Below are 13,213 nucleotides of genomic sequence, written 5' to 3'. Positions count from 1 at the left end.
AGGGTGATTATTCAACATTAAGAGGTCTTGTCGTAGGGCAAGCATCAATCGAAGCAGTTGCTCAGAGAGAATCATGCCGTGCTGTCATACTGAACTATTCATGGTCAATCCTCTCAACTGTCTTCTTTACTGGTTATCAATGAGTCATTTTACTTTTCAGATATTGAGACAGATCTTTCTGCAGATCATGCAGTCAGATTTAAATGGGTTTCATGGCTTAGAAAGTCAACAGATTCATGAATATTTCAATCAGCAATAATAAGAAAGCTCCAGTGTTAGAATTAGAACAGACAGTAGGTCTGACGGCAGGTTAATATAATTTCCTAAAGATCAGTACCTGTATGACTGTAGAATATCTATGATACCCAGGAATATGAGCAGCTTTTCTTCTTTGTGTGTTTTGGCAGGGATGCCACCCATCCTACAACAGAGATAAAACACACCAGCAGTCAGAGACTAGCGACTGTTCTTCTTCTCCAGTGCTTGAAACACTGTTCGAATAAAGGCAATATGCCTCTGCACTTTTACAAGTGTTTGTAAAAGAGACACTTACGGTATTTACATTCATGTGTATTGTTGTAAATATGCAGAACAGTTTCTGTGTTTGTATTTGTGTAGCTATGGTTATATGAGAGCCTGACTGTGTGTACACTGTTTGAGTGTCCTGTGTGAGGCATGAGCACAGTTGTATAACTGTGTCTGTGAGAGAAAAGGTGGAGATTAAGAGAGAGACAAAGGCAAAGTGTGAATGCCCAAATATGTGTGCATAATGTGTGTGTTCTCCCCCAGCTGAGCCGACTCACGTGTCGTCTGTGGTGAGGGCTTCAGCTGCCTTGCCGTCCCCCTGGATGGACTCCATGGCAGTGGAGTAAAGGACCTTCTGACCCACAGGTCTCCTCCCGTCGCCCCCTGCCTGGCCCGACTCGCCCCCCTCTCTCTGGTCCAGGACGTGCACACCCAGCAGCAGACTGTAGTCCATGATCTTAAAACTCTCCAGCACCTATGAAAAATTACAAAGAAGGCAGATTTTACGAGAAATGCTTGATGAGTTTATTAATAATTGATGCTAATGACAGGATATTTCACATTTTCTGTGACCCGTTTGAACACTGAAGAGATTCATCTCCTGGACTGCATGCTTCACCTTCAATTCCCCCATGGTAATTATAACGACATTATGAAATGTTTTGAAAAACACATTTTTTCCTCCCAAAAACACTTTAATCACCCAACATATTTAAAAGACCAGAAAGCTGGCAAAAGGAGATCTCTGTTTAAATCAGTTTTGAGCTAAATAAACAAAGTGTTTCTCGACCTTGAGCCAAGTGTCGCACATTGACTTGTCTGAGGAGCCTTTCGCAGGGTTCCCAGGGACTTTGTGACTTTACGTCCCCTAGTGCTCAAGTAAAGTAGTCTTGTGGCAAGACAAGGGTAGAGAGAGAAGCACGGGCTTGAACTGAGAATGGGACCGGGGTCCCTGCCAGGTAGCCAGGCTTATCCTATGACTTAGGCTGGGAAAAAGTTCATAATAAGTTTATAAGTTTAGAATTCTGGACTTGAAGCTATTTACTTCTACAAATACACTTTCCATTCAATCCCTTCAGTTCCCTTCAATCAGAAAACAAGAATCCAAAATTCATGTGACTGTCATCGAATCCTCTGTCATAATAAAGCCTTAGACCTTCTGATTTACAGTCCATGAATAACACATTCATGTTCTGTACAGGAAAAATATTCTCATATAATCAAAGAGAGCCATGACCCAGAATCCAGAGAAAACTGGCCTGTGTTTGTGAAGAGTGTGAGACTAATAGTGGTTTGGTCTCTAGATAACCCATTTTCATGCATAGTATAAAGTCATAGTTACACACATTCATACATGCACAAGGGGACACACAAACACAAAATAGACTTAATGACTGACTCAAACAAACAGTGGGGCTTTTGTCTGAGCTTCGCCTGTTCCATATCAACGATTTGCATCCCTTCACTCTAACTCCCCCAGCCTATTCAAACAACAGCCATTTTGAATAGAGCCACGCACACTAGGCTGCCTACAGAAGGCCATTACTGTGTGTCCTGGCCCCCGCTTTCCTAGGCAAACAATCAAACCGTCACACCAGAAAGAAAACAGCTGCATTTCTATGGTTGTTTGTTCTAAATATTTTCTTTGAATTATGAAAAATGCCGTTTATATGTACAGGTACAGAAAAATATCGGTGTGATAAGTGGAATATTACTGATCCTTAGATGCATAACAGCCAAGTGTTTGGGTCTCTCCCCTGGGCAACCTGCCCTCTGCTCTCATTTCAAACACAGCTCAGTTTTCTTCCAGTGAATGGGAAAGGCTAAAGAGGGAAGTGAGCTTTGTCTCAGCAGCCTCTGATCTTCAACAAATCTCTGATTTCTGTCTCTCAGTATGTTCCACCCTGTAGCACTCCTCCACCCATCTATCCCTGTGCCAGCAGGGCAGTGGATTTCAACATAGTGCTGGCTGGCGTGACACTAATACACTGCAAGCTTTCTTAAGTATGAGTCTGTCTGCTGAAAAGACAGAACACAGAGCCTCTTACACTCCTTTTTGGCCTTGCTGACGCATTGGTCCTGTGTATATACGCTGACTCTGAGTCCAATTGCCATCATGGGAATGTTTCGGCTAAAGTATGCATCTATAATTCATGAGTACAACCTGCTACCCATGACACAATGTATTAGACTTTAATTAAAGACTGAATTTACTTTAAATTAAGCAGAACAGTTCCATAACAATTTCTAGATTTTGGCATTGTCTTCTTTTTTCTTCCTCTGTTCTGAATCTGTTCCAAAAAAAAAAAAAAAAGACTAACAACTGTAATAAACGCAACGTTAAAACATCCTTTTTGGTGGTCTGAGACAACTACAATGAAAGTATGCACCATTTCAAATTTAATAACTTAATAATTTAACATTACAAATTTGTAAGAGGACATTTGGAGCTGCAATGATTATTCAAATAACGGATTAGTCCATCAGCAGAAAATTAATTAGCAACAGGAAAAACAAGCAAAAACTAGTTTCTAGCTTCTAAAATGCTAACCATTTCCTGGTTATCCTGTACACCGAGCATTTAATAGAGAAAATAATCAGTAGACCAGTCGCTTATGAAAATTATCCTTAGTCACAGCCCTTGATCTGTGTATTTAACATGTTCAAGCCATGTCTTGTGGTAAAAACAGAGCGCCCTGAATGTGGTTGAGGATCCTGTTGAAGCCTTGCTGACTTTCAACTGCAAGGTCACAGCCTTGGTTTTCTGCAGCTGAGAGTGAGAGAAGCCATTGTTGTCACAGGATCAAAATGGCTCAGAAGAGGTTGAACCATACAGTAAATGGTTGTTTATGATTGGCTACACTAGCTGCTACGCAACCCATTATTGTTCCCCTACCAAGCATGCATGCCTGCACTGTCTGTATCTTTTTACCTCTACGCTTGTTCGTATCCAAAAGTAAAGGAGATCCACTTCACAAATACTCAAGCTGAGCTCTAAAAGTATCTAAATGTCATTTGGTCTGGGTTGTCCCCATGATGACGAGGTCTCTGCTATCAAACACATGCCGTGAACAAAACTGTTCAAAGTCTGTAATGCAACAAGGTCGTGATACTCTTCTCTGCTGCTCTCTGTTAAAAATCACAAACGGCCAGCACCAGACTGGCAACAAACACACACTAACCCGACAATAACCCCACTCTGTCTCACTTTCTCTGTACAGTAGAGCTCAAAACAAATTATTATGGCCTTGTGTTGCTTTGGCATCTGGGTAGTATCAGGTGAGCTGCAGAGTAATGGAGAGAGGAGACTTAAAGGTGCTATATGTAAGTTGTCGCTATTGCTATATAGCCAACGTCAGCATTAACAGCTGTTTCCTTACCAAGAGCCTCAGCCATCGTCGGTTCACAAGACAAGAGGTTAGCGTACACTCTCTGGGCAGCACTACTTCTTGTTCCTCTCATACTTAACTGAGGGCAGACTGGACAGTACAGTGACTCACTATCGCAAAGTAGTATTACGAGGTGGGATGGGCTCGGGCTAGCTGGTTAGCATGCTAACCTCAGTAAAAGAAAAGAAGTGATAGAAAAAGAAGCAATACAAGAGTTAACATTGGCGATGCTTTCCACTGCTGGTGAAAGCTCTTGGCGAGTAAAGGAATGAGGTTTGTTGCTGAACTCGCAACGTTTCTTCTAGACTGGCAAGTTAACAGCTGTTAATGCTAACGTTGGCTAAGTAGCGATAGGGAAAACCTACATATAGTACTTTGAAAAGGAAGCGGGCATACCCTGTGTTTCCCTACAAGTGTCCCACATCGCAGAAATATCTGATTATCTCAAAAGCATTGCACGCTCTGCTTTCAACTTCAGCTCTACTCTGACCTCCCACATTCCTATGAAATAGAAATCATATCACTGCACACTCTGGAAAAATACCTAAAATTTATTTTTCAGAGGCCACACTGCATGTACTTTCACAGGACAGCAATCCCCTTCCACTTCCTCGTTCCCTTGGAACCCCTCACCCCCTGTTGCTTGGCTTCTGCCGACGCACCTTCTGTGTTTTGGTCCCCGGCCTCTCCTGGGGTGACGGGGTTAGATGCTTACTCATGGAAATGGATTCTGCTTAGAGGGCAATTTGCTTCCCGCTCAGGGGGCGAACGCAGGAAGCCATTACAATAACAAAGTGCACAGCACAGAGCCTCTAACAGCTGCTGCTCAACGGTTTCACTTAGATATATATATATATATATATATATATATATATATATATAAAGACACACGAACCACACCACATACAGTATGTGGCACACAGAGGCCTGTACATGCACTCATAGCATGTAGAGAGTACATGTCTAGAGTATGTTTGTGCAAGGTTTTAAATGTGTATGTGCTGCCAGGTTAAACATTAAGGAAGCACTGACTTAGCAAGAAAGGAGGATGTCATTCTGGCTGCAATCTACTTAAGAAAACATTCAAAAGGAAACAGGTAATATTGAAAAAGTCAGCATATCGGCTAATGACGATGAAAAGGGCCATAAGCTGAGGAGAGCACTTGAAGTTCGCCTGAATTTCTGGTAATCTCGTTCTAACCTAACATCACAAGACCCAGGTTTGTCCAAAGGCTTGTGATCCAGATACTGTTTGACTTAAAAGGTGGGAAAGCAACAGTTGTTCACACTTGTTTACACACCTATCCTGGAAGGATACTCTGAGGATACACTTTCCCGAAAGAGCAACACTAAACCACAAACTAGTCTGGTAGAACCAGAAAATTTACTCTAACACATAATAAAAGTTATGTAGCTTTAAATTTGCTTTTTGATATAACACAAAGGAGAAGAGAAGAGGAGAGAGCTCTGTTATCTAACAGGCTCAACTAAATATATCCACAGCATCACAATGTTCATTACAACTAACTCTGCTCCATATGCCATCAATCACTGCTTGGCAAAAGCATCAACGTCTTCTATTCCCACACTCTAAAAACTGAACCATTTAAGCTGAGGCTCATGTAATGGAACTCATTAAGTTGTTAGCCGAATGATGCAATGCAGGGTTGCCAGGTCTCGCAGGTTGGCCTAGCCCAGCAGGAACTTGTGCAGGGAGTCTTTCTCCTGGTCTCTGGGCCTGGTCTAAAACACCTATCCACACTTACAGTAACATCCTGGTCTGATTCCAGGGCGACTATCAGAGCCCAGACCCCTTGTAGTAGTTGTGGGTACGTACTGCAGGTGTGTATATGTGCAGCTACTGTATGTGAAGCAGCGCAAATGGGATTACAAGACAGATGGCTTTGGGCTCTAAAGCCCATCATTAGCCAGCCACAATGAGGATAAAATGCGTTAAATCAGTGACTGGAAGTCATTTTGTCATCACCCATAAAGCTATCCCAAGAAGCTATTCACCTTGTCTTGAGAGAACAGGGTAGGAATGTCACTGCACATTAGGGACAGCTATCTATAGTTTCCTGAGGATCCAAGCTTAAAGATTTATCATACTATCATGACTGTGTCATTATATGAATCTAATGTTTTACTGTTTTTGAACCCATCTGTGACCTTTTTTATTTCTAGCACATACAGTATGTGGTCTGAACTCTTAAAACTCCAAAAAGGAACCCCACAGTATCCCCCACATAAAAGACACTTTTGGCACAAAAAGGTTAACATTTTTTTTACAGAAAATTGAACCTTTTCCGTAAGAGGCTCTTTGACTTCCAGGCTTCTGGAGAGAAGAGCTTGTACCCTGTAATATAGTTCTACATTGAACCATCTAGGGGTGCCATATATGATAAAGAAACTAAAAAAGTTTGACATGCACTGGTTTTAAGAGTCCAGGCACCACAGTATCTCACTTGTTGTTGTTTTTTTTCGAGACAGTGAACAAGGAAATCAGCAATTCAGCTCGTCTGTTCCTGTTTCTATTGTTTTTTTAAAGCCTGGAGGCTTGTTCTTTTTTTTTTTTTTACAACTGTGGTCTGCAAACAAGTCAGCAAAATATGAAAATTTATTATACATGGTCCTTCAGTCTCCAAGCTGATTCCACAAACATTTCCTCTAACACTAATGTAATGTAGATAGACCAAAGGATAACAAATGCTTCAATCTTTGATCTATTTCAAAAAACTAATTTTGAGTCCTCTTTTTTAGTTCTTCTAATAGAAGTACTGGTGGATCACAAGAGCACAGATCATGTCTCCTATTGTACTCTAACTATCCTCCTCCAGCAGACAGTGTCCCGCCCTCTGCGTTGAAACTGAGAAGAATGCAAGCCTTTAGACTGGAGGACTATCTTTGGATCACACTCTGAGTCTCTCACACTACCAGGATCCCATCTTATTCATATTCAGTGTTTGGAGAGCTGACATGTACTTAAACATAGCAGTGCAGAGAAGGGAGAAAAGAGCCCGGGGCAACTGAACTGCACACACAGCGGAAACACACTGCGGCCCCACTGGCAAACACATGGGAATTGTATTTTCAAAACATTTTGTCCCATTAAGATGCACACACGCTGTCCTGAACTAGAACACAACGTGGTTAACTTACAGAGTTGCATGTGTTGGTGTTTCAGCTTCCATAACTGGTTACAATAATGAGAGGTCAGTGACATCCCATCAACAGCTATGTCCCTTCCCTTGAGTAAATTCCTAGCTTAAAAGCAATCTACTATAAGCTCTGATCTGGCACGTGAGATAATGTCCATATCAGAGCTTCAATCTAGGTTAGAATGTTTTAGCGAAGGAATCAAGGCATGAGAATTCAAGATAAAGGAAAGTTTTTAACGAAAGTAGTCTGATAATGAAACAAAAATCACCTGAACCTTAACTTCCTTGTTTGTTGCACAGCTTGATTTTATGGAAATACAGTGTTCCTCCTGTTGTGGTATGATTTTGGGATTTCAAAGCCAGTTCAGTGAACAGACAGAGACAAGAATGAGCACACATACACAAAATTAGCATGCTCCACACACACTGCTAAAATCACCTACCCGACAGTCTCTCTGCAGGGTCTTCATTAGGTTGTTGTACGTCTCTGCATCAAAGTAAAGCCCTTCCTCATGCATGTCCTGAAAGTCCAGATCTTTGTAGGTCGGACAGGCCTTCTCCCTCTCTTTCCTGGACGCTCGTCTCTTGTAGGTGGATCCCTTCAGATCATATTTGTAGTGCATCTTGACGGAGCGAGGCAGCACATTGTTCATCACCACCAGTCGGATGTTGATGCCTCCGGACTGGATACAGTACAGGCCATAAAACTTGGGCAGCAGTGTGCGTGGGTTCTGGTTCAAGTTCTGTGAATTTAAAGAGCGTACAGGGTCACACTGCTGTGAGCAGGACCAACATATACAAATATACTTTGTGTAGACTTGGTGCTTTGGTTTGGTTTGGAACATTTGGTTCCTAATTTGTGAAGGGCTATATTATGTTGGAAATTACCTGATAAATATGATAGCTTTTTAGTTATTAGTGTGTTGCCGCTCCCCCTTGACTGAGCCGCTTTTCAGTCTGATGGTGCCTTACAGCTGGAGCTAATGAGAATGTTCACTGCATCTTGTTAATGCCATTTAAGCATCTGATGATGGGATCTGTTCAAATTTCACTCTAAGAGGGTTTTAGACACTCATTAAACACTCAAAAATTGAGTTTTGCCACCTAATCGGGTGCTGGAGACCTCATGAAGCGACCTTAAGTGCCTCACCATGTAGTATCCAGGTAGCAATCTCTGGAGAAACTTGGCCTCTTTGTGCTGGACGGTTTTAATGATGAACTCGTCATCGCTGGTTAGGTAGAAGAGAGAGCCGCTAGCCCCCGGGTTGGCCAGCTCAATCAGAGGCTCATTTACCAGGGAGTACTGAGGAAGGAAAAACATAAACAAAGCAGTTTAACATTTCACATTAAACAAACAAAAACAGCTATAAACACATAAACTACTATACAGAAAAAAATGAAAACACTATTTAAAGTTATGTGGAAAACATGATTAAACAATGGTGGTACACCACAGACATCCTTTCTTTGTTTCTTTCTGGAAGAAAAAAAACTGTAGTAAATCTTCACTGGCCTTAGGGTGTTTACAGTAAATCCTGTAATACAAAAGCACGAGGTTTCTATTTAAATACTTGTTTTTGTTTTAGTGGCTTCCTACACTATGTGGCCAAAAGTATATGGACACCTGATCATTACAGCTGTACCATATGTGATTGCTAACAATATATAATGCTGCTATAATAGCCTCCAGTTTTCTGCAAAGGTCAAGACTACAGGATTACAGGCTGGGAAAAAAAGGAAACTGCTCAGGGACCTCAGACTCTCATGGGGCCTGAAGCCCTTAGTTTGTGGTAATTTGAAAGATTAAAAGTTTAATTGGGAAAACTGTATGCAAAAATGAAACCGGAATCAACATTTTTGCGTACATAGTGTATATTCTTAAATTAATGTGTGCTTAACCAAATGACCACAACAAACCCATTACTAATTACTAAGTAATAGCTACATAATGCACAGTCAGTGTGAGAAACAAGCATCAACAGACACCAACACCTAGTTTTTGAATTAGTGGGTTAATGCAGGCCTGACAAAGACTTTCAACAACCTTGTGACCTGGCTGCAGGGATTTGCTTCCATTCAGCCAGAACAGCAATAGTGAGGTTGGGCACTGATGTTTCACAATAAGGCCTGGCTCAAATTTGGTGTTCAAGTTCATCCTAGGGCAGATGAGGTCAAGGCTGGCAGGCCAGTCAAGCTCTACCATAACAAAGTGGGAAAACCATTTCTTTATGGACCTGACTTTTTGCATAGGGGCATTGAGCTGGGTTTCCCTTAAACCCTTGTCACATATTTCAAAGGTCACTGTATTTCAAAATATCACTGTATGCTGTAGCATTAAGATTTCCTTTAGTTGGAACTAAGGGGCCTAGTCTAAACCAAGAAAAAGCAGAAAAACCAAAATTACATGGTACAGTACGATTGTCCACATACTTTTGGCCATATAGTATATATACTTACAGCCATATTTTACCAGCATGTCAATGAAAGAGGGTTTCTATTGACATTTGGTTTATTGCTAGAAAAACAAATTTCCATTAACTGTAGAAATTCCAGTTCTGCTTCACAACAGCTGAGGGTAACAGGAGCAATTACTGCTTGTGCTGCGTCTCATAAAACCCCAGCACAGATCGAGAGCCTTCATCACAACGTGGCAATCAACGTGTGGGGGAGAGCCTGTGAGAGCAGCAGACTACAGAGCAGTGTTAGATGTTAATCAGTGCGTTATGAGAGCAACATGTTCAGAGGAGAGGAGATACACTGGAGGCATCCACTCTCCCTCTCCAGAGACTATTCCACTGATGACCGTCTGCAGTCACATTGACTTACCAGCACAAACATATCCGCAGTTTATTGCATTTGCATTCAGGATACTATGTGTGTGTGTGTGTTTTCTCTGTTTTAATTACACTCTGCTTTGTACCCTCTGTCTGAATGAATTCATCATCACCTCAAGGACATCAATCATGAGCACATCCACAAAGCTGCTGTGCCTTACACAAGGCACCCTTTGCTGCTTTGAAGAAACATTTAATATCTGTCTCTCTTTTGTCTTTCACTTTTGCAGAAACAAATTTGGCATTCTAAAAACAAAAATGCAGCTGGTGGAGATTTCAGAAAGGCTTGGAGGCAGACAGAAAATAGGAAAACGGCGTCATAACATGATAAAGCCCAAACAAGATTACACAAAATCTAATTTCTGTTCCAAGCAAGAAGCACATGTGTAGGGAAGGGATGAACATGGCAACAAGGTACAGTCTGGTGAGCAGCAAATTAAATTAATATACAGGATGGCATGTAGCGCACGTAAATAAAGGCCTTTGACAGGGTTGTTTGAATGCCTCATGAGGGATATTAGACCTCAGTCGGAATATTTTCATAGACACAAAAAAAAAGAATTATCAATATGCTCCTGTTGAAATAGTCTGTCAGAATCCCTTCAAACACATTACTCTCTTGTTCTGTATCTGTTTCTCTGTGTGTTTGTGTCTTTGATTCTGCTGGGAATTCACAGAATCATCTGCTGATTTCCTTCACTACTGGGAGCTGGTTAAAGCCGTCATAATGAAGGCACGCTCCATTAGCTCAGTCATTACTTCCGATATCGCCACCACCCCAATGTTGTGCCTTGAATTCACCCTCCCATCCCGTATTTCCCCTGCACAGATGGGGCGTGGCATTACCCGCCCACTTTTCAATAAAAAACACGCTGGATTTTGTTACAATTAAGAATGGACTAAGGTGGAAGATTAGCATTCAGTCAATGGATAGTAATTCAAGATAAAGACAACCAGCAGGCCAATGCCAATGATCATTTTTCTATTTCTGTTTTTGACATGTGCGTGTATAGACAAAGTGGGACAAAATCAGACTTGACTGTTCATGATGAAAAATAAATCAGCTACTGAGCAGAATTAAAGTGTGTGGTTCAGCATAGAGTATGGTTAAAGCAAAAACGTTTTAAAGGATGTTAAATGTGTTGTCTGAGTCGCACTGGTAGATGTAATTGCTTATGGAAATAGTTACACATTTTGGGAATTTCGCTTATTTACTTCCTTGCTGAGAGTTAGATGAGAAGATTGATACCACTCTAAAATCTTTACCTTAAATATGAAGCTATAGCCTGCGGGTGGTTAGCTTAGCTTAGCATAAAGAACAGGAGGTAAAAGGGTGTCTGAAGGTGCCAAAAATGCAGCTACCAGCACCTCTAAATCTAACTGTTTGACACAATATATCTCGTTTGTTTAATCTGTACAAAAACAGAAGTGTAAAAATGGCGATTTGCAGGTTTACAGGGAGTTATGTACAAGACTATTTCTTGGCCAGGAGCAGTGAGTTACTGGACAGGCAAGAGTCTGGAAGTCACTGAAAGTAAGCGTATCCCCCAAAATGTGAAACCAATCATTAAAGTTTTAAATGCAAAATCTAAAATTCCAATTTTTCTGGCTACAACTCTGTTTCATGGTTTTCTACTTTATACTTTCAACATTCTATACCGTGTGTGTGCTTGATTTAATTACACTGTGCAAATTAGTTGGTTAGAAGCAGAAGGCCTGAACTCGAGGACTGAATTTTGAGTGTGTTAAAACATGTGCAGATGGAACAGATAACGACCAGCTAGGTCTCGGCCGGGTTTTAGTCTTACCAGGTAGTCGTCTGGTTTGATGCCAAACAGATCCCTGAAGTAGCGGAAGGCCAGTGGGGCATAGGTCTTGAAGCGGAAGTCAGGATAGTGATGCGCTGGGGTCAAGTTGCTTCCCTCACTGGTGTGTGCGATGAATAACCAAGCCCCCCAGGGAACAAAAGCATATATTGCTACATTAGGTATAGTATTCCAACTAAAATAAGGAGGGATAAAGAAAACCACTAAGATTACATAGGTAAAACATATCAGTGTCATTAATACGGACTGGCATTCTCCCAGCAAGGATTCCATACAGGCAACAGCAGGGTGACCCATAATTTTTGTTCCTGAGTATCTAGGCCACTGACCCCGGTAGAGGATCAGTGGACCCTTGAAATGTGCTAAACCCTTGTCTCAGTGAAGTCATCAATGGGAACCCCAGATTCACCAGCACTGTAGTGACAAACTGGCCTGTATAGAGTTCTTCGCCTGGGGACTGAAGATGGCTCTGATTACTGGATCTAAACAATACCAAGCAAAACATGAGCCTTTACTCCAAGGGGGAGAAAGGGAATAGCAAAAAGCTAAAAAAACAAAACAAAAACAAAAAAACACAAGAAACTAGATTTATTGTGGTCTTGACTGTACCATGAGACAACGACTGACCCTGTTTTGCAACTAACCTAACCTGTGTCCCAAGGGAACACCACGACATTGGATGAATCACGTCTGAGAAGGTTAGAGTGAGTCAGCTGTTAAGTCTTTCATCAAATGAACTCTCATTGGAATCAATTTTTCTTACCCTAAATCTACAAGAAGTAGGTTAATAAAGGTTTTTGTTTTCCAGGGCACCTCTAAATCTGGTTAATATTCTGAGAACTTGATGGTTTTCTGTGTAAAGAGGCTACTGTGTTGGCGCCATATTTAACAGTCAGGCCCTGATGTGTAACACTATACCTGTGACTACTCTACAATGAAATCTGACTGCTCCGTTTAATGTGTGAGGGCAACAACAATTACTGTACCTGTCATCAATGACTTGACAGTCCAAGATGGTAACGTACACCTCACATGGAAACCATTTAGCAACACAAAGCACCTGGAAATGTTTCATTGAATCTAATCATGGCAGCCATCTGTGTGCGTGTCTGCCTGTGGAAAGGTGTGTGCAGGTATATATATGCAGTGAGAAACAAATAAGTAAGTGCGTGTGTGTGTGTGTTTGCTTGTGCATGTGCGTGTGCGTGTATGTGTGTGTGTGTGTGTGTGTGTGTGTGTGTGTGTGTGTGTGTGTGTGTGTGTGTGTGTGTGTGTGTGTGTGTGTGTGTGTGTGTGTGTGTGTGTGTGGGAGTCAAAGTCATCTGCAACATCTGCGACATCCAAAACTAGACTGTCAGGACAAACAACAGATGAAAAAACTCCAGAGAGGAGCAACAACAAGCGGAGGAATAGAGGGAGAGGAGTAGTGAGACAACAGAGGGAGGAAATAAAGGCATCTTAGAGCCGCCTCCATCACTCAG

The 13,213-nt window shown here is 41.6% G+C and overlaps 1 protein-coding gene across 4 annotated transcripts in view; it reads right to left on the bottom strand.

The window, feature by feature from the left end:
* The window catches only part of pip5k1bb (phosphatidylinositol-4-phosphate 5-kinase, type I, beta b), a 35,883-nt gene that overhangs the window by 8,142 nt on the left and 14,528 nt on the right, over window positions 1–13,213 (bottom strand). For all 4 annotated transcript variants that reach the window (XM_040156023.1, XM_040156024.1, XM_040156025.1 and 1 more), the window contains exons 5-9: window positions 11,715–11,832; window positions 8,223–8,375; window positions 7,516–7,815; window positions 804–1,000; window positions 338–421 (exon numbers count right to left, since the gene is read on the bottom strand). In XM_040156023.1, the coding sequence (XP_040011957.1) occupies window positions 338–421; window positions 804–1,000; window positions 7,516–7,815; window positions 8,223–8,375; window positions 11,715–11,832 (852 nt within the window). The remainder of the gene's footprint in view (window positions 1–337; window positions 422–803; window positions 1,001–7,515; window positions 7,816–8,222; window positions 8,376–11,714; window positions 11,833–13,213) is intronic.

The sequence above is a fragment of the Xiphias gladius genome, chromosome 19 (genome assembly GCF_016859285.1).
Source record: "Xiphias gladius isolate SHS-SW01 ecotype Sanya breed wild chromosome 19, ASM1685928v1, whole genome shotgun sequence".
Lineage (NCBI taxonomy): Eukaryota > Metazoa > Chordata > Actinopteri > Istiophoriformes > Xiphiidae > Xiphias > Xiphias gladius.
This window is presented reverse-complemented; position numbering and strand designations above follow the sequence as displayed.